We start from the raw sequence: 22,026 nt of genomic DNA, 5'->3' as shown, positions 1-22,026 counted from the left end.
TATTTCTGGCAGGAACGGCTTGCCATCCAGCGCTGCGGAGCTGGCGCGCTCCGACAGTCTGGATGCGCTCTTGCCGGATTGTCTTGCCTTGCCGGTGATCAGTGAACGTGTGTCTGCCGCTCAATGGGCTGATCCAGCGCTACCGAAGTGTTTCTCAAACGTCCCGGGGTGGATATTGTGTGGACTCCTTAGTGTCGGTATGCGTTTTGAAGAGTGGAGTCTCTTCTCAGCTATGTGCCTGTGCTCGCTGCTCCTGATCTTTCTCGCCTTTTCGGGTTGGGGGTGGATGTCAGTGCTGCGGGTGCAGGTGCTGTGTTGTTGCGAGAGGATGTGGATGGGGTCGACCACCAGGTGGGTTGCTTTTCCCGAGCGTTCCGAGCTAGATATTCCCCCGTGGAAAAAGAAACCCTTGCTTTGTTGTTGGCACTCCACTTCACTTTGAGGTGTACGTCTAGCCCGTTGCAGTCTTCACCTACCACAACCCGACCATCTCTCTGACACGGAAAACCGATGCAAAGACAGAGGAGAAGATCGAGTCTTTCAACGGCTGCGTCGGTGAGAAGAAGAGTGATGGTGACAATATCAACATACAACATACACTAGTAATTTTGAAAAAAAAGAAAAAAGAGAAATCAATCATTTTGAAAAAGGTATGTGTCAATATAAGAACAATACAATACAATACAGTACAATATAAGAAGAACTGTAAGATATTATGATGGTTATAAAGAAGTGCTGGTGTGTCATCAAATATGGTTTTTTGAGTGACTCTAGATTTCAACAAGACAAAAGTCCTGTTTGGACAGGATTAACTTTACCTAATATGTCCTCCCAAATGGTAAATAACAGGAGCTGCTTCTGTACTGCTCAGTGGTGTAATGTACAGAAGAACATTTACTCAAGTTTGAGGTACTTGTACTTAACTTGGCTGAAACATTCCACAGGTAGACAGGTTCACTGGTCACAGTTATTCTATACACCCATATGTATATTGATTCATGTATGATTAAATAATATCAACATAATTGATATTGTAACTACACCAAGATTTCTGGCTTTGTAGATTTTTTTTTCAAAATGAGCACTGACATTTCATCTTTCTTAATATTTACCAGTGTAAACCAGTCAAAAGGGTCTCCTTAATGGCTCACCATCCAATGAGTGCCCTCATTTCCTCAGATGGTCTTTAATTTAAGGTCAAATTTGCAGTTGATTTTCACAAAACTGTCAATTTTACAATGTTCATTTCTCTCTTCAAAAATTCCCAGAGTTGATGAAATAACATATGAAAAAAGGGCCTTTTTTTTTTTTTTTTTTTGCCTCTTTCTCTGCTGTTTTCCACTCTTCACTCAAATGCTGAAATGAATGCTGGGACATTTGTCCAGCTGACACAGCCCTCTGCAATGGGCATGTCCATGTCCATGTGATTGTGAAATGGTCCACTCTGCATAATGAGCACTTTTAATGTTGGTACTGTAAATCAGGTTTTGAAAGCTGGATTTTTACACTGTGGGATTTGTACCTTTGAGGAAGTAAAAGATATCAGTACTTCACTGAATGCTTCATCGTCAGAGATCGGAAGTTCAGAAGAAGAAGAAGATGATGCTGGTGCTGTGGCTGTACCGACTGACTTGTCTGTCAGACAGTCCTGGAAGACCATAAATTAGTTGTTTTAAGGTGATTAGTTTTTGCCTCATATACGTTTCCTCCTCATAATATCAGTATTTAATACATTTTTGTTTCAATTGCACATCATTTCTTCTGTGGAGGCTTTTGGTTTGGTGTGTTTTCAGGGTTAAATTCAGATTAATTTGTGGTATTTTAAGGGACTTCAGGAACAGTCAGCACTAATTTTAAACGATTTTGTCATTTCCTCATGTTGTGTTGTTCTTTGGTGTCGATACTTCTACATATATTGTGCTTCAATCATTTTTTGCATTGATATTTGTTCACCTTTTTAATGAACACATGATAATCTTTCCGGTGCATTTGGAGACACATAACTTAATGTTCCCCTGCTGGATAACTACATTACAAGCTTTACAAGCTTTAAATGGTCATGATGTACAGGTTGGAAATAAGACAAGAAATAAAAGCTAGATCATGAGCTTTCAATCAGTTTAATGCCATGTAACTTAGAAATTACAGTAAAGCTTGTTTTATACGACACAGGCTTGGGCTGTACTTGTACGTTGACTCTGTAATGTAACCTCCATAAAAAAACAATTAATTTTTTTCAAGTTCTAAACATTGACCATCACTGATGATAAATTCTGGATAATAAATCTGTGTACAAAGAGTTCAGACCGGCATCATTTCCATTGTTATGTCCCTAATATTACATGTATCAACAATTCTCTTTGGTTTGATTTTAAGATGTAAACTTTAGTAACACTAAATATAAACATCTACTTGCAGGCAGCATTAGTAAAGCTGCAACTCTACGGCTAAGCAGGGGAAACCATCTAGAACAAGCCCTCTGCAGTCCACAATCTTTATGCTGTGCTTGATTGTGATGAATCCCAGCTGTGTTGGAACCAACTTCAAAGCCATTTGGAGAACCATGTCCAGCCTCAGCCAAAAAAGGGACACACAGGAGCCAGAGCCCAACACCTCTCCACAATACACAAGAAAATACCAAAATTTCCCAAACACCTCAGATAGTGTTTAACAACCTAGGTCTCTAGCAAATTATCCAAGCATCAGTGACAAATTTCAAATCAGGTTTCCTGATCAAGTGTTTGTGCCAAGAACATATAGGCATATAAGACTTACATTGTAGGTTGATGAACATATACATACAGCTAAAACAAGGACAACAAAGCTAAAGAGAGATAAATAAACATTCACATACATAAAGATGCCTATATATTCAAGTGTACAATAACATAAAATGTCTGTATAAAGGTCAAAGTATTGCTGTTTTATAGATATTGCAAGGGTAAATGGAAGTGGAAAACGTGATGGGATATCGTATAGGTTCTGTAATAAGTTACCTTATATACATACAAATCAATCAACACAAAAACAAGATAAAATCATCAATTATAAGAACAAAAACTATAGAAACAGAGTGTTAAACACAAAATATAATGCTATTTGATCATAATATCTTGGAATATGTTTTCCATTTGCCCAGAAATTGAGATGTTCAGTCTTATTCTGTGTTGTATGAATCCTCCACAGCGCTCGATGGCGATAGTGATCTCATCCTTCCACTGGCGGCTCCCCATCTACAGGTGGCGGTAACGCGCTCTCTTAAAAGCAAGTCACGAAGAAGAAGATAGGGTGCCTCTGAAGGAGGAGCGAGCCAGCAGTCCTTTCCTACGAAGGGCACTTGATAAAAGACTAAAACGAAGAAGGGAATTAAAAAAAAAGAAAAAATGGAATTCAAGGATCACGATTACACGAACCCCACTCATGATAAAGTCAACCCCTTGGAGTTCACATATAAAAGTAAGTATAGGAAACCGGAAATGTCATGTTTTAATCAAGCTAACCAGCTAGCATTCGCTTACTCTAGGCTGATTGGAGTTAGCAAGGGCGCCTAATAAGTGGGCTTCACAGTGAAAGTAGCGCTTTCATTTAAGAACAAAAAGTAAACATTCAACATGTCAACATTTTCAAGCTGCTTCCACGAGTAATGTCAGTTGTATTTGTTGTGTAGACTAATATTAAATGAGCATAAATGAAACAAAAACATCAAACCAAGTTAATGTACTGACAGCTGATCAGTTGTGCTCTAACACCTGTTGTAAATGTAACCTGGGTTAATTGAATGAGTAAACTCCTTGAAAGATAAGATATTGTTAATTTCTCAGTTGAATTAAAAAGAGAAGTATTGTGTACATTAGCTGTATTTTTTTTAAAGGAAGGAATCACAATGATTTGAATGAAAATGCTGGAAATCTGAGGTCACAAGAGGCTCAAACAATCTGCGCATTACACAACAACCAATTTTAGATATATGTATTGCATTTCAAATTAACTTTTTTTTCTGTCTCAATTTCTCTCTTAGTGAATTCAAAAGAAATTGAAGCCTTTGTGAAGCTGAGGGTTTCAAATAATTACCTCTTTTCTGGAAGGAGAAATACTTCTATGTGGGCATGGAGGTATGCCAGCAAGTTGAGCCGCTACTGTGTGAAAATAGAAAAGGGTCCAAGTACCATAAAGGGTTCTTTTCCATTCAGATTTGTCTTTCAGTATCTGTTTTTCTCTCTTGTACCTTTGATATTTTAACATTCTGCTCAACCTGTTCTGGTGCAGAATTTCTTAGACGTTAATGTTAATGTAAGAACTTCTTGAAGGTCTGTTTCTGTTTCTGACCTCTTTGTTTGTCATGTTTCTGCTGTTTCCCTCAGCAGAGATGAGGGTTTCCCCACTGTTGTTTTATTTATATGTGTGATGTTACTTTCATTATTTACCAATTTCCTGATTATCTTCTGGACTAATTGATGAATTGTTTGGTTTTTTTAAATGTTAAGTTTATATATCCACATTTGAGAAACTGAAACCAGTCACTTTTTGGTATTTTTACTGTAAAACAATGACCTAAACACTTAACAGATGATCAAAATAGTTGATACATTTTCAGTTGATTGACTGATTGTTAAATCAGTTAGTTGTAATATTTTTAAGTGCTATTAAGATGATTATATTTTCAGGACCATCCTGAGACATATGGGCTTGCAACACAAGATGACCCATGGTCAAGCATCCAAAAAATGGGACAACATGAAGAAAAGATACAAGGTGCAGTTTTTTTGGGGATTTCACTGTTTTCAAGCATTTTTTCAGATTCTCTTCTTGATTCGTTTCCCTCTCTCTGCTTCCTCAGGAGCTAAAGAACCCTCCGGACGGGGTGAAAGTCTTCCCTGAAGCGTGGCCTTATTTCAATCTGATGGAAGACGCCATGGAGGGTCGGCTAGAAGGCAGCGCCGCCATCCTCAAGGTCTTCCCCAACGACAAAGACAGCGGAGATTTCTTACCCATCTCCAAACCCAAGAAGAGGAAGGTGTCCATGGTGATAAACTCCAGCACGGCTTCGTTAGTAGACGGGCCAGAGATTGATGTTTCCCTAAACAGAGATGATAATGGGGAGGAGGAGGCAGTGCAGGAGGCAAGCCAGGAGATAGACTGTATCATGCAAGAGGTGGATGACGAGAGGAACGTAACGGAAAGCCAAAGACAAACAATGGAAAGGGAGAAACAGGTGATGGACAGGGAGAAACAGGTGATGGACAGGGAGCGGCTGGTGCTGCAGAGGGAGAGAGCAGTGCTGGACAGGGGGAACGCCGCTCTGGACCGAGACCGGGCCTCGCTGGAGAGGGAGAGGGCGATGATAGAGAGAGAAAAGGCAGTGATGGAGAGGGAGAGGGCGATGCTGGAGAAGGACAGAGACACTCTGAGCAGGGCCCGGCTGGCTCTGGAGCGAGAGAAAGCCAAGCTGGAGAGACTTACTGCGGCCAAAGAAAAGACAGAAGAGGTCACAGAGGACAGCAGCGAGGTGAAGGACTCAGACGTCATAGACAGGAAGGAGCGCTTCCTCTACTTGTTTGAAAAACTTGTTGAAAATTTTTGATTCCTTTTCTGCACAAAACCGTCCCCGAAGAAAAAAAACAAAACAATTTCCACCTTGGCTGCATCTGCACATAATGTGCATTACACTAACCAATAAAAACGTTGAGCCACTCCCAGTTCGGAGAGGTCTTCAAAACAACTTTATTCACTTGTGGTTATTCCATACAGAGCACACAATAGCAAGCTATTAGCATTATTCTTAACCCCATCCACAATCAAAACCAACAACCCCCCATCCCAAATCAAACAATAGTCTTTATTTGATGGACTCCAGACTCCAGAGTCTTTGATTTAGGCTATTGTGCACGGTTAAAACATCACTTTTTGAAATGTTATATACCAAATATTGCAGTTCAGGTAAAAAATCTTTTTTTTCTTTCAGAATATATATTTTTATATTACAGTACAGACTTTACAACAAATGATTGTGTTTAAATGCGTCTTTTATTGCATTAGATACTCAATTTACCTTTCATTAAGCTCCAGCTTCAATAAGTTTATGTTAGTATACATTTCCAAAAGTGTTAGATTTGTCATTAATATTAATATTATTATTTTTATTTTTACAAAACAAACATATTTAAACAATATTTCTGGTTGTTCTTTCTTGCCAGTCATGAACAGACACCGAGCAGAAACATACATGCCATTTGAGGGTTTTTAATAAACTGATTTCTCCGAATGTCGCCTATTGTGTTACTCTTAATCAGTTGTGGAACAGTTTTGGCTTTTGAGAAAGTTCTTGTGTGTATGTGTGTGTTTGTATGTGTGTGCACATGCATCTTGGTGGGCTAGAACGTGATGTTTGCAGTGTGTGTGTGTGTGTGTGCGTGTATGTGTGTGTGTGTGTGTGTGTGTGTCTCTGTGTGTGTTACACCTGGCATAAAAATCTGAACTAGAGGAAGAAGTTGCAGTAGAGCAGTGTGTATGTGCTTGATCACCAGAATCTGACTTTATGTGTTTGTGGATGTTCACGAAATGTAACTTTCCACTCAGTTTGACTGATCTGTGGTATACATCAGCAGCATTTATGACAGTTTTGAAATACGTTAACATAATGAATCGATGGTTTGAGGAGGTGGTAAATGGTATGCATGTCTGCGTGCGTGCTTGTGTGTGTCAATATGTACAAAGATGTGTGCATGTGGTTGTATTTGTGGGAGTCAGTGTGCAAGAGTGTAGGTGTTGTGTCTGTGTGGTTAAATGAGATCCCCGATGGGTATACGGGGCAGGCAGATGTAAGCCTGCGGGGTCCTGCTGAGGTTGATGGGGTTGCCGTCCAGACGGATGTCCTCCAGTGCGTTCCTGATGTAGTTGAAGTCTCTCAGGTTGCAGAACGTGTCCTCGTGCATCATTTGAATATTGTTACGCTGCAATGGGAGATGGAGGAGGATAGATAATGAGACATCACCTCCATGCACATTAGGCTTGCTTCGATTGTACTGGTTATCATTGTGGAGAAATGGGATCATTAGAGATCAGAATATGGCTTGTTCTGAGTATCTTGACATGAATCCAAATTTTTTAAAACTGTCTGGTTACAGTGTTTACTGTCAGGTGGTATCTGTCCTCTCAGAGGAGGGTTTGCAAGAATATCTGGAATAAAGGAACCAGGCATCATCTCAGCTCTTTGAATGTCAGTCTTTAAGCTTTAATTCTTCAATACCAAGCTGTGTGTAACATTTTTAATTCACTGAAAGCAAAACCCAAATAGAGTTTACACCATCATTTAAAAGGATTCAGATTTTATAGGGTTGGATGTCAGTTAATAAGTTCAATATTCCACAGGATGTAAATTCATCTGCTTTCATGAGCTTTTCAGTGAGCTTGTAGCTCAGCCATGCACACCTATGGTCCTCCCTTGCAGGTGTTTCCCATTACTTTGCCTAATCAGGCTGCTTGTCAGGACAGTGTGGGCCTGTGTGCTTGTAACTGACACCTCTCTGACCCTCTTATCATTTTCATTTCACCTGTTTGAGTGAAAGAAGTCACACTTTTCTCATTCATGAAGTTTGGTGAGATCATCTAATTTCAGCATAGCTCCACCCACTTCAGCATCAGACCAAAAGTGAAAACACCTGTGATCATTTACTCCTCATTTTCACATCAAATTAGAACTACATATAAAGTGTTTTAACTCCAAGAATGTAAAGAACCTGCTTTATGCTCTGAACATCACATTTTCAGCATTCATTGTTTCAAGCAGATATACCTGTAGGTGTAGAGATCGCAGGCTCTCTGGTAGAGGCACAGGGATGTAATCAATGTGGTTGTCCGTTAGGTACAGGTACAGCAGGCTAGTCATATCCTGGATACAATGAGAGAACATATAAATCATGATTGGCTCAGGCTTTTCGGTGTCACTGTTGTGAAATAAATTTTAAGGAATTTAAGGCAGTCATTTAGTCATGGATAGAAGACTTTATTTGTAAACAAATTAGTAACAATAAACTTAAACATAGAATATATCTTCTAAGAGCTAATATCAACCTTTATTTGTTGGGCTGGAGTGTGTACAGTAATTATAAGTATGGAAGGTGTACATACTTTGAATGCCTCTTTGTGAATACCCTTGCTGCCAATATTGTTATGGCTGCCATCGATCAGACTCATGGTCTCTGGGAGAGCAGGCAGCTGTGAGATATGGTTTTCTCGAATCACCAGCTCCTCCAGCTCAGGCAGACCCAAAAATGCTCCGTCATCAATGGAAGTTATCTCGTTGGCAGTTAAGTCGATCCTCTTCAGCTTGTCTGGAAGGAGGTAAGGAAGCACACTCTGAAACGCTGATATTAGTGACTGCTCAACTCCAGCATCAGTCAAAGTTAAGGGCATGATTAAATGCTTGACATTCACCCCTATGTTTGGTTCCTTGCTCTAATATTCATATATTTTCACTCAAACAGCAAACATACTCATGAAGGCAAAGTCGGACTTGTTGATCTTGGTGATTCTGTTGTAGCGGGCATAGAAGTGAGTGGTGTCTTTGGGAAGAGGTGGTACACTATCCAGCTTCAAGTCATCACAGTAGACCGAACCACCAAGGCACGTGCACAGCAAGCAAGTGGGCATACCTGCAGGACATGGGTATGAAGGAGATGAGGGGAGGGAGGAAATAAAATATTAAAAATGAGAGGTTGAAAGTATTTCAGAGGGCAGTTGGTGGTTAATGGTATCATCCTCTATGACTCAAAAAACCCAACAGGTCTTAATCCAGGGCAAAGTCAATCAAGTCGGGGTTCAGGATATCACGAGATCCAAAGAAAACTTTGGTTTTTATCATGCTTCACTGTATTAAATGCCTGTGCTGTTCAATACTGACCTTCCCACACAGGCTCATCAGGCTCATCAGGTTCATCAGGCTCTGGCAATCCAGAGCTCACTGACCCTTCTACACTGCCAGTACCCTCCTGAGGGGTTTCTGGTGTAGTCGGAAGCAGCCCCTCCTCTTGTTAGAGACAAGATTAGGTGTTAAAGAAACAGGTTAGATCAGCATGGACATGGAACAGGACGCCTGGCAATCAGCAGCCCACTGTTTGCCACAGGGATAAGTTACATACAGTATATTAGCAATGTTAACCAAGTGTTTATGGCATTTAACTGATGAATTAAAGTTAAATGATTTTGTGTTAATAACATGAAGTGTGATCTGCTGAGTGGTTACAAACAAAACACTTATTAGCAAAGCACAAACAACACTTTTCAGAGAAGCCAGTTCAATGGGTTTTGTCTTTAGAGTTTCAGTTTCCTCCATGGTGTAGGCTGGATTACCAGCCAAAACCAAAGCTGCCAAAACTGATTCACAGGAGGAAGTGGACAAAACTGACAAATAACGCCCAGTTCATAAAAAGGTTCATTGGCTCCCTGGTCCAGCATTGGTACTAACACCTTGGTCACCTTTTGGTATACTTTCTGGCATGTGAGGTATGGATTTTAGTTTTTACCCTTCCTTTAACATATTTCATCCAAGTCTAGATTAGATACTGACCTTTATCAGTGTCAGGGACCAGAGTTACCTCAGGGACCTCTGCGTCTCCAGAGCCAGAGACACCAGAAACTCCAGAGTCTCCAGAGAACCCTAAGTCTCCAGAGGCTCCAAGATCCCCAGAGGCCCCTGAGGTTCCTGAAGCTCCTGAAAACTCCCCAGAAGCACCTGATGCCTCACTGGGGATGGTCTCGGGAATGAGGGGCAGCTCCTCCTCTTGTTAGAGCCAAGGTTTGGGGTTAGGAGACATGAGATTAGGAGGGCAAGGGGTGAGATGGACAATCAATCAACCCATGAACCAATCAATCACACGCACATTTTAGATGAGACAGGAGGTTACAGGGAGAATGATTATGACTAACACAAATACAATAGCACACAGTAGGACAAATCAGTAAGATGACGAACACATGAAATCAACATTTAACACAGTTAAATGGAATTTAAGACAATAAATCAACATAAATCACAGAGTAAGACAAGGTTATTGCTTCACAGATCAAGAAGTAGAGTTGCCACAAGGCTTACTGACAGACATCTGTTCTTTGAAAGTACTAACCTCCAGATAACAAGATTATCCCTGAGTCCCCGGACTCATCAGAGTCCCCAGAAACCCCAGAGCTTCCAGAGGCCCCTGAGATCAAGAGATCTCCGGAGAACTCAAAACCGGACTGGTCCCCAGACCCTCCAGAGCCCAGGGAGAGTTCAATGGAAATTTCTCCAGAGCCAAGGTCTCCAGAGGCTCCAGAAGTTGTGGATCCTGAGAGATTCCCAGATATCAAGAAATCCCCAGCTATCAAGAGATCCCCAGATACCAAGAATTCCCCAGATCCCCCAGAGCTGAGGAGCTCCTCAGAGGCTCCGGAGATCAGGACAATGTCATCAGAACCCACAGATGTGCCAGAGACCAGTAGGTCTCCTGAGCCTCCAGACCCAGAAACCCCAGAAGCTTCTGAGGCCCCAGACCCTACGGAGCCCCCAAAATCCCCGGAGACATGAAGGATGTCAATGGGCGTCAGACGCAGCTCCACCTCTTGTTAGAGACAAGATTAGGTATTAATAAACAGACAGATGAATCTGAAATGGATCAGTAATCAGGTTGGGAGCTCACAATGATGATTAGGTTAAGTGGTCAGTGAAAAATGGACACAGTGATTAAAAAGGACACATTTAACCAATAACACCTAGTTAAATGGAACACATGCACATGGAAAAGATGATTGTTGAAGATGCGGATGATTATTTTAGAGAACAGATTAGTGTATCTTTGTTTTGGGCATTTTGTCAATATGGTTGATGCTTCTTTTCAACTCCTTTTGTCCAAGGAAGAGCAAGTCCCTCTATTACACGGAATGAACTTGGATATCAAGTGATTCTAGGTTTATAGGTGTGCAGACCGAACGGTGTGTGCCTTTTCAGACCTTTCTGTGTGTCTGGGCCCATGAGAACCCCAGATCCCCCTGAACCCTGAGGGGTGAGCTGGGGTTTTAAGGGCATCTCTTCCTCCTCCTCCTCCTCTTCTTGTTCTTGTTCTTCCAATGAGGCCCTGGGTACAGGGTAGTTATAGTCGGGTGGGGCCAGTGTTCCAATCTCTATCTGAGAAAAAGACAGCAGCAGTGAGTCAAAAATGTATGAGAATTTGACTTGAGATCGAGTATCAGAAAAGAAATCAGTCTGACAAAATGTTTTTCTTAATCTGTAAATAAAACTCTAAAAAGTAGTCAACGTAAGCACTTTGCTTTGTGTTGGTTCCATTTTTGCTGAAACTAAGTAAGCAAACCATATTCCGGTATTATTGCACACATAGTTAACCTGCACATTTCAATGTTTTGGAGACTCTAAGAGGCCACCTTAAGAAAGGAACTGTTAGGAAGTCAATATCATGACAGTGACAGATCTGCTGTATAATAAACCATAATTCTGCACAGATGACACAGTCTGGCATTAAAAAGCCCACCACTGATTTCAAGAGAATAATCAGGAAACCAACATCCCCTCACTCTATTGAGCTTGTGTAGGTACAATGTGTAGTCTGTAATCTCTTGACTATTTTTAGAATATGACAGAAACTGTACAGTAAGCATATACTGAATTGTGCAAAACGTTGTGCAGCAGGAAGAACGGTTTTCATGAGACCAAGTTGGCATTTGTGATGCTGACTGTCAGGAAATTCAATGCATTTCAGTGTTAAAAATCTGTATGTTTTCTATCTGTTAATTTGTCAGAATCTACTTTCAGCTGTCATGTGAACAGTAAGCTTAATTCAGGAGGACATTTAAAGCATACAAACAAACACAATGACAAGCAACTTCAATAGGACTGTATAATTATGTAATGGCATGGCAATGGTGTACATAAAGAAAAAAGCCAATGCATGTAGACAGTAAGAAAGGATCCTCCTGTAATTCCCTTTTGGGCGCACAAAAGAGGATAAAAAGAGCAAATTTCATATATTTAACTCCACTGAAAGAGAAATGACAATATTTGCTTGATCATTGTGGTGGCTTGACTTCCATTAAATTCACTACACTGTTATCATCTAATTTATGCAAATAAAATTTACATTTGCCAGAATGGTTGGCACGCAAAAAGTTTAACATTCATCACAGATATATATATATATTTTTTCCCTTTTATTAATTTCCATTCACAGGAAGATGTTAGTTCCAACTAGTGAATGTCTGCATTTATGTGTTTTGTGCTGGTTTCAGATTTGTTCTGGGAACCTCAGTGCATCTCATCACCTCTCAGTTCTTTCTTTCTCTGCTGTACCACATTCAAAACAGTCAAAAGGCAAAAGAAAAGAAACAGAAAAGAAAAGAAATCAAGCAACAGGAGACAGGAGGAGGAGACACTATGATCTGAGATCATAGACAAAATCAGTGTTTACACAGTGTACGCCACTAGATGGCAGCAAAGTATCCAAATTTAAGTGTCCGGATTAGCGACCTCAGTGGCCACCCAGATGAAACCTCTATGAAAGCTATGGAGGACATTTTTGAAATCAGCGAGTGACCACAGAGACGAATTTTTTCACTTGCCACAAACTATATATTCAATATACAAAAGAACATTGCCACATATCTTGCCGTTGAAATTTCCCATGGGGAAAATAACTGCTAGGACTTCATATGGATTCATGTGGAAACTTGTTTATATCTCTTTGGTTATGAACTGATTTGTAATGGAGGGATGCTTACAAATAATTGTTTTCTTTGAGGACAGAAAAAATTGTTTACAATCCAGCATTAACCTCTGATATATTGTAACCTTTAGAGAAAAGTTTTAAAATCTTTCCACTTTGTCAAGAAGCATATATATATTTACTTTAACATATTGGACATTATGCTAAATGCTCCACCTGGTTGCAGTCAGTTTAGGATTCCCTTTGATAAACTTAAGGATTGGACAAACTGCAAATTGGACTAAGTGTACAGTGATGTTAATGTCTCTTCGACCTCACTTCAAAATATCAAATTACTTTAAAACAAAGACTTAGCATCTTTGTTTATCCAGGAGGCCAGAATTTACTTTTTGTGTGGGGAAATAAATTAAAAGACAGCTCTGCCAAATCAGCCAAGCTTTATGAATTACAGTGCTTCTTGGTCCCCTCATTAAAAGCTTCAGGTATATCCATCTGCTGTCATAATAGCATTTACAGTCATTGCAGCTGCTCTTTGATGTTTTGGTGTTTGCTCCAATGTGCAGTTCAATCATTCTCCAGACGAGGGCAATGAACCTCCACACACCGCCACAGGTAATACCTGACACTCTCTCACGCCCAACAAGGCTGACTCAACCCTCCAAAGAGCGAATGGTCCTTGTGGAACCACGACTCACATGGTAACTGCAAGAATCCATATTTTCTATATTTTTTCAGCTACTTAAAACCACTGTAATCAGATGAAATGAATGCTTATCAGTACAACCATGCAAGTCAAACCAAGTGCAGCATTTAAGTGATAGGTTAGAAGACACGTAAGTGACTAAAAGTCATGCAGAGGCATTAAATGCAGCAATGAAGGGATGCCCAGCACTGAAAGTTACATTTTAAAGCTTGGCAGAGACACAGTTTGGGATACAACAAGGTAGGCCATTGAAAAGTCTTGCACAGAGTTAGCTTGCTGCAGCTCTCCCCTTCATTTCCCCCTTTACCCAAAGCAAACATATACACCCGAGGGAAAAGAAGAAGCGAAAGGCTGGCAACCAAAACTAGTGAAAAAATAAAAGCTCTGGAAGCAGCATGGGGATACAGAATGCACAGGGAGAGACGTTGAATGTGAGCGTCAAGCTGATGCCAAATGTTATGTTGCTGCTGTAGTATATCAATAGTTAGATTCAGTTTCAGCTCAAAAACACTAAAATGATTTTAAGAAGTTCTACAACAGACAGTCTTTACCAAACAATCTGAAACTGGTTCACCAGCTGCATCCTTTACAGCATATAGGATGACAGAATTTTTTGCTGAACAATTGATTGCCACAAAGCACCGGGACACCATAAAGTTTTGAGTCCAATGAAACGCCATGTGGCAAATTTTGAGTCACATTAATGAGCCTCGTCAGCCCGGAGCAAATGCCAAAACGATGTCTGTGCTGTGGAGCTTTGAGGAACATTTTGAGGACGCTTATTCGCTGTGTTTATCAGAATTTGAAGAGAAGATTGATAACAAGTCAGGGCTGTCTGTTAAAAATGAACGGTGGCCATAGTAACATCTCAGAGCCTGCGCTGGTTGCTTGGCAACCTCACAGTGATGGCACGACTCCAGGAAGTCACTACATCCAACCAGGAAATAGTCTGACGCATAACCCCCCTGTTAAACCACAAAATGCTGCTTTCAGACTTAACAGATTTAGAAAAAAGATTTATTGTGTTCATTAGAGGTGCTAGTAGGCATATTTTTTTTTGCCTTTTGACAGAGCATGGCCAGCAGTTTCCCCCTGTTTCCAGTCTTTATGCTAAGCTAACGGGCTGCTGACTTCATGTTTAATGCGATGGCTGTGGTCTCGGGTCACTGTGTTTTTTCCTTTTCTGATACTGTGTTTTTTCCTTCACTCTCTCTCAGCAGGTTGGAGCAGGAGGGAGGCGGGGCCGAATTGCTCTGGGAGTGAGCTTCATTAGACACACCTGCATTTCATCTGTTAATCAAGCCGGCTTCTTAAGGCCCCTCATGCTCGTCTCCTGTGCCTGACTATTCTCTTTGTCTCCCAGTCGTATGCAGCTCCTTACTGAACTATTTCGCTCGTCTCTAGTCCCGCTCCTCTTGTCTCCAGTGTTTCTGTTTGTACTGTTGTCTTGTTCACTGTGAGTTTTCATAGTCGCCTTTTGTTTCTGCATTTTTGATAGTAGTTTTCCCAGTAGTCTGGTGATTTTTAGTTTATCTTATTTTGCTACTTTGTTACTATCTCGGTTGTATTTTCTGATTGTTTTGTTTTGATACTTTTTCCCCGTTGTGGTGATTTTGTGTTCTACTTGCTGGTTAGTGTTATCCCTGGTTCAGGTGATTTTTTGTTTGTACTTTGTTTAATAAATATTGGTTTTCTTGGTCTCTGCAACTGGGTCCTGGCCTTCCTTAGAACGAACCGTAACATTTAATGCACACACAAGAGTGGTATCAATCTTCCCATCCAACTCTTGGAAAAGACACATGAATGGACAAAATTCCCTGTATTTTAAAGTATGATTATTTGATGCAAACAGACACAATTTTGATACTAATTGTTGGGTAAGATTGAGACAATTATGATGTTTTTTATTAGTTCCAAGTGGAGCAAATGAGGAACTATCGTGGCCCCACAAAATACTTACTATGTACAAAAATCCAATCCAATCCAACAGCAGCAAAAACAACAGCTGAAGAAATGACAACACTAAACAGCCAGATATTATGTACAGGTGTAAATGTTATTTTCCCCAGCCCTTGTACAAATTAAGTTAAACATTTAAATTACCAGCTGCGATAGATTAAAATAATTTGTTTTTAAAATTTGACTCAAGACGAATTGAATGTCTTCGTCAAACTCGGGACACGCCTAGATGAATCTAAAATAAGTGTTTAAAGCGTTTGCAGAGATGTTTTTGAATGCAGCAGACTGAAAAGTATTTGCTTGGATAATGTTGAAGATGAGCCTCTTCTTCTCTCAAAAGAGACAAGCCCAGAGGAGAGAGAACAGAAATACCAACAGATGGATGTGGAAAGTGAGGAGTCAGCATTCCAGAGGCACGGAGCTCATCATCGCTTCATTTCTCCCCTGACAGCTGATGTGTGTGTGAATAAAATCCATTTAATCCTCATTCTTGTTAAGCAATCGGTCTCTCTCAGGATCCGCCCTCTCACCTCTAACTGTGCTGTCAACAAAACAAAACGACAGATCCTTGCAATGTCTGTTTCTCAGTGTGCAGTGCTGCAAATCAAAGCTTTGTGTTTATTGAGGATGACAAAGACTCCAGTAAATCTATTTGTTCTGTTTCTCCTCTTCCTGCTCCCACAGACGCCCACAAAATCTTATGCAATGTGCTGTGTCATACCCAGACTCTATCAAAGTAATTTCCCTGCAACACATTACAACTTTCCCACACTGAGCACTGTCATGTGTAACATTCAGCTGTAAAACTTTGCACACCAGAGCTCGATTATTTCAGATTTATGCAAAAAAAGGCTGTGGTTGCACCTTTTTGCCACAGTGGACGACAATATCACTGCTTCATGTTGTTTCTCCTACTACGTCTTGTCCGATCTGCTGAACCTGCATTTGATTGTGGGGTTGGTCTTAGATAACAGCAGTGGTGTGAGTGCAACCCACATCAGGTTTAACTTAAACTGCTGGCTCAGAAGAAACCTGCTGAAAATCCACTGTGGATGTTTCGCCTCTTGCCATCTTGACATTGTCTTGGCTTAATTTCCTTGTTACAAAAGGGTTTAAATGGGAACATAAAATTTCGCTAAAGCTTGCCATGCCAGCATGCCCTGCAGGCTTGCCACATCACACTCGACTTGAGCTGATTTAAAGGATCTTCTGGAATCCATCATCCAGTTTGTAACCCTATCTGCCTCTGTTCCCCAGTCATCTTTGGAAAGCCGTTTGAGTAGAATGAGAAAAGTCCCAGAAGGCACAGCAGTCCTTGAGTTTAGCTCACTTCACAGCAGGCCTTTCACTCTGTTTAGCATATTTTGAACAAGTAACAGCAGAAATGATCCCACAGCAGCTTTATGAAGATATTATATGTTACATTCAGTGTGGGAAAGTAATAAATGCAAATAAAGCTCCATCTGTGTTTCCTGTGTTTTTCCTCTATGCCAGCTGCAACTACAAATTCTGCACACCAAAAGAGGAAGAAATCAAAATGTTCGGTTGCTGTGTGATTAAACGTTGTTCCTTCTTCAGTTTTTGCAGGCAAATAATAAATATGTCCGTCACTGGAGCGTAAATATTGTTGGATTCCACACATAAAAACGACTCCAGATGCAGAGGAATCTGGCCTGTGGAGATTCAAGGGCATGTAGCTTAAATGGAGGCCGGCCAAGGAATAAAAGTGAAATATTTTGGCCACAATAATGCATGAAGCTGGAAAGATGTCCGTCCATTTTCCATAGCGCCTCAGTTGGTATCAGCGGGACGTCTGTCTGCTTCATGAACTCGCTGACCTTGCTTCAAAACAGCTAATTCACCAATAATGTTCATCACCGCTGTGATTTGTGTAATCTGGAGAAAATCGAGACTTCTGGGAACAGTTACAACCGGCATGTTTCAAAATGTGAGCTGCGTATCATGTCGATGGGGCATCATTAATATTTATCGTCTGGCTCCACATGTTTTCTAGCGATCACTCAACTTCACATGAGCGTGATATGAGCGTTACAATGAAATGTTTGTTTTCAAGCGTCCTTCAGCAAAACGTTCTGCAGTGTACAGCATTTTACTGACAAAAGTTAATTTAGGAGGTTAAGGAGGGATCATGCAGAGTCCTCTGACTTTCTAGTAAGAAGCACAGATAGCAACATGCTAATAAGCTGAACTGCCAATTAAAGTGGACTAAATCAATGCAAATCTCTCAGGAGGTGGAGACTTTACATAAATGTGACATATTATAATGACTGTATTCTGAAAGGGTTTCCTCAGTATTGACAGTTTACATTTACAGGCGTTACATTACAGGCATTTGCTTACTGACTAACCCGTACAGCTTCTTACCTGAGGATCATCAATTGTCAGCCCATCTTCGTAGTCATAGATATCCTGGTTCTCCAAATTTAAATTGTCTAGATCCACGTCATAGTTGGCACTGTCGTACGTGTCCAAGTCCACTTGCCGGGAAAACCTGGGGCTGGCCACCACCACTTTGAGGACGAAGAGTCCCAACACGAGCCGCACGAGCATCCTCATAGTCCACCTTGACACGGACAGAGAGATGGAAAGTCAGATGGGGAACTTCTATTCGCACATTTACAGCACAGGACACTGCATGGAAAATAAACTCTTACCAGGTGAGTTTTTTCCTGTTCCATTTGTTATATCATTCGTCTTGTGAAAGTAGCAAAATGCTAATTGATCTTGTTGAGTCTAAAATATGCTATTTGTATTAAAATGTCTTTCCACAGAGGTGCTCTTCAACAAAGCATGTCTTCATGATATTGGCTGTATAACCAGTCTACAGTACCACAGACCAGGGCCTGACATTGGGTCACGTCACTAAGGTCAGTGGATTCATTACTGAGGCGCGGACAGCTCAAGGCATCGACGTATGAGGGCCTCTTGCCTCGTGGCCGGAGACTCACTCTTGAGGGAGCAGCCATCTTGGCTCAAATCAGTGCTTGCCTGTGGTGTGTCAAAGGTCGGAAGTCAGAGTTGATCTGATAAGGAAGTCTTTTTTTTGGGGAGGGGGGATTTGAAAAAAAGAAGGGATTTTTTGGGTTGCTTCTTTTCCAGTAAAACACTGTTAAAGCTGCATTTGAATTTCTGTGTTTTTTTGGCTCAATTATTTTCAGCAATCATACCAAAAAGGCTTTGGCAGAAAATTCTTGGCAACAAACTAGAAAAGAGGGTGCAGGAAAGAGGGTCCTTTTCTTCTTGAATCTAAAATTAGCATGTATGTGCAGTTCTACTATGCACTGCCTTGACCCAGATAGCTGCTCTTCATAATCTTGTTCATATTCCCAGCAGCTGATGATCTCCTAAGCTTAACGAGGTTGATTTAGTTCATAAGTGTGAATCCCCAATGGCAACTGCTAATAAGATTAGCATATGTTAATTACAACTTAATTAGTTGTCACAGCTGACATTAGGCTTAGGAATAAATCATCTGTCTGTTGGGAATTTCATAGCACACTAATAGCAGGTGTAGCCACATCTCAGCCGGTCTGAGATAAGAGATGTCAAGTCCAAGAAAAGGCAGAAGAGTTTAAAGAGAGCCCTGCAGGCCGGGGCAGAGAAATGGAGAGCAAGGGAAGGGAAGAGGAGAAGAAAAGAGTGAGATGGAGAGAGACGTGGACAAGACGCTGGCCCTCAGGGTTAGATGGAGAGAGTGAGGAAAAGACTGAGTGGGAGAGAGAGAGAGGGAGAGAGAAAGAGACAGACAGGTTTCTAAGCTAACTCGACCCCTCGCCCTTTACAGAGGGCCTTTATGAGGCCCGGTCGCTGCCTGTCTCAGCACTCAAACTCCAAATTCCTCCGAGGTTTGTGGACAGGATGGCAGTGACTTACGGCTGCAAGGAAAAGCTTCATTCAGCAGTGAGGGTGCTCAAACACACACGCACGCACAAACACACACAGACACACACACACACACACACACACACACACACACACAGGCATGCACACATTCACACACACACTTGGAATGACACATCCTCTCACAGATGCATACTCTGTCTTAACACTCCAATCTTTCAGAGGGAGAAAACTGAGAAACCTCTGCTGCTATTTTTGGGATGAGGACAGATATAAAAGAAAAAAAAAACCTTCACAGGTTATTTAAGTCATGAATCTAATCTTTGTTGGTATCAGATGGACAGACTTACTGTGCACATCTATCCCATCATTGTCTTTTGTAAATGTCCAACATGAACTGAGTGCACCCTATTGAGAGAAACTGGTTGGCATCCCCACTGAAATAGACTTTCTGTCATGAGGCTGTGAAATCCTGCATGGTCACACTGAAAGAGGGACTATACTAAAGACAGAGGTGTGCTTTTATACAGGCCATCACAGTGTACAGTGTGTGGAAACTGTGTATGTGTGTATGAGTGCAGCCTCTAGACTACCTCCGTGTTATGTTTGGCTCTGCGCTGGGCATTCCTGATATCCAGTGATTCTACATTTCTTCCTCAAAAGCCATAAACAAACTTGACAGACGTCCCTTTGCTGCAGGTTGCAGAACAAACTGATATATTTGCATCACAGAAAGGCTTGAAGAGACATCCACAATCAAGCAGGTGACAACAATTTTAATTTAAAGACAAATAACATATGCATATGATTCTTTCCTGAGAGCAAAGGCACAAAAATTACATTAACAGAAATGGGATTCTTGTCACAATTTGTGAAATTTGATGGAAATGCACAAAAAAGTTCAAGAATTTTAAATTTCTACAGGCAAAATTCATCTTGCTTGGTTAGATATTGTCTTCTTTTACTGTCACAACTGCAAAAATAAGTCACTATCACCAGGGCTGTCACAAATCCAAAAAACACCTGTCGAACACTCACACTGACTCACATCTACAGAAGCCTAAAAAGCTGCAAGTCAACATAACACAACCACTAAGAATGCCAAAGGACGACAAAGACATCCACACTTCAGTCACCTGCAAAGCTCTCAAAGCAAATCCCTGAGTGAAAGCAATTAGCCAAGTGGCTCCTATGCAAACCCTGAATAGCAGTGTTTTTGGAGGGGACAGTCGAGCCACTGTGCCTGCCTAATCCCCTGCACCAGAGAGCCATTAAGCCAGCATGATAGATAGCACCAAGGACGCTTACCTCTGTCTCCTGCTTTCCCGAATGGTCCCTTCAGCCGTGATGGAGATGCTGAGGGCTCCGGGACTTGGCCAATGGTGAGAGGTCGTGCAGGGTGCCTTGAAGAGGGGAGGGTGGGTGTGTTAAGTGTGTGAAAGGTGTGTGTGTGTATGTGTGTGTGTGTGTGTGTGTGAATGTGACAAGTGTGTAGGTCTGTGTGTATGTGTAGGTCTGTGCGCTCTGGCAGACCTGAGTGCCCTGCCGCTTATGTGTGAAGGTAGGCACTGAGACTGATTGGACCAGAGCAGATTGCTTTTGGTCACTCGGAGTGCACCCACCCCGCACGGTAAACACACATGCACGACCCTCTCAAACACTACACACACACATGCAGACACCAGACACACAGAGAAAGAGAGAGCAAAGGCCCCTCAATGGCAAAATATCTTTTTATCCCTTACAAGAGTATCCTTTATTTTTCTAAGCGTGTGGCTCAATCAGACTGAAATATTTGTCTGCCTTTTCCTGAGGTGAAACTCTGGCATGTGTTGCTTTCATGTATGGGGGGGATCCACGGGGCCCTTGTACACAATGGGACCTCTGTGAGGAGCCCCTGTTAGCATGGTGCTGAGAGGAAGTCCCTGCTTGGAAGAAGGCCTCTGCCCTCCCTTTTGGTTGAAACTGCTTTCTCTTTGCGCCGTCGTTTTGCCTTAGCTACAGAGTCCAGTCGTGGGATACCATAACAGTCTGACTGAGAATTAGCTGATGTGGAGGGGGGCTAGAGATGAGGAGACCCAAGGCGAGTGGCTCTTTTGCAGTTCTGTACTGATGTGCGTGTCAATGCTATTGTCACTCAAAGACTGTCTTCAGTGTCCATTGTCCAAACAAAGAATAACACACACAGCTATTGGCTAGCTTCGCTTTGCCAGCTTCATTTGGCCACAGTTTGTCCACCTCTCTCTCACTCCCATGGTAACTCTAGACCTTTTGATGAGTGAGGGGAAAAGGACGTAGTGGGAGTGCCAGACATCCTTCTGCACCCGCCATATAAGCCGGGATTTATATTCAGCGCTTTTCTTCTGCCAAGCATTCTCAAAAGGCAAAGAACTGAATACGATTTGTCCCAAAATACCTTGACACAATGATTGATGTGCAAAGTATATGGCAGAGTGTATTGTAATGATCCTGAGACATCCTGCAGAGTTGGTCCCCTCTGTAGAAGCATTCATATAATAACTGACAGTGAGGAGGAAACTTTATGCTAGCAGAAATGTGGATACTGGCTGACCATTAATTCTGGAGCTAAGGCTGCCAATATATCAAATTAATTAAGTTAATTTAATTTATTTTTTTTTGCGCAATGTCATAAAAAATGTCCACTCCATAAAAATTTAGTTATTAGAATGTGTACAAAAGGTTATTTTTAGTCAAAAAGTAATGTAGGTCTTAAGTCACAACGGTCTCGTAAACTGCTGCAGGCGCACATGTAGTGTAACTCGTCATGCCACCTTT

General features: G+C 41.4%; 2 protein-coding genes across 2 annotated transcripts; one reads left to right on the top strand and one right to left on the bottom strand.

Moving 5' to 3' along the window:
- Nucleotides 1–3,271: 3,271 nt before the first annotated feature.
- LOC139350522 (caldesmon) lies at nucleotides 3,272–6,266 on the top strand. The gene is made up of 4 exons (XM_070991976.1): nucleotides 3,272–3,456; nucleotides 4,019–4,112; nucleotides 4,665–4,752; nucleotides 4,838–6,266. Exons 1-4 carry the CDS (start codon nucleotides 3,384–3,386, stop codon nucleotides 5,579–5,581), a joined length of 999 nt encoding a protein of 332 aa, XP_070848077.1. The 5' UTR covers nucleotides 3,272–3,383; the 3' UTR covers nucleotides 5,582–6,266.
- epyc (epiphycan) lies at nucleotides 5,751–20,707 on the bottom strand. The gene is made up of 7 exons (XM_070991977.1): nucleotides 20,539–20,707; nucleotides 17,755–17,953; nucleotides 10,984–11,158; nucleotides 8,493–8,651; nucleotides 8,128–8,330; nucleotides 7,793–7,888; nucleotides 5,751–6,950 (listed from the first exon to the last, which is right to left on the bottom strand). Exons 2-7 carry the CDS (start codon nucleotides 17,944–17,946, stop codon nucleotides 6,780–6,782), a joined length of 996 nt encoding a protein of 331 aa, XP_070848078.1. The 5' UTR covers nucleotides 17,947–17,953; nucleotides 20,539–20,707; the 3' UTR covers nucleotides 5,751–6,779.
- Nucleotides 20,708–22,026: the final 1,319 nt, after the last annotated feature.

This window comes from Chaetodon trifascialis, chromosome 22, assembly GCF_039877785.1.
Source record: "Chaetodon trifascialis isolate fChaTrf1 chromosome 22, fChaTrf1.hap1, whole genome shotgun sequence".
Lineage (NCBI taxonomy): Eukaryota > Metazoa > Chordata > Actinopteri > Chaetodontiformes > Chaetodontidae > Chaetodon > Chaetodon trifascialis.
The sequence above is the reverse complement of the archived record's forward strand: the minus strand, read 5'-3'. Positions and strand labels throughout refer to the sequence as shown.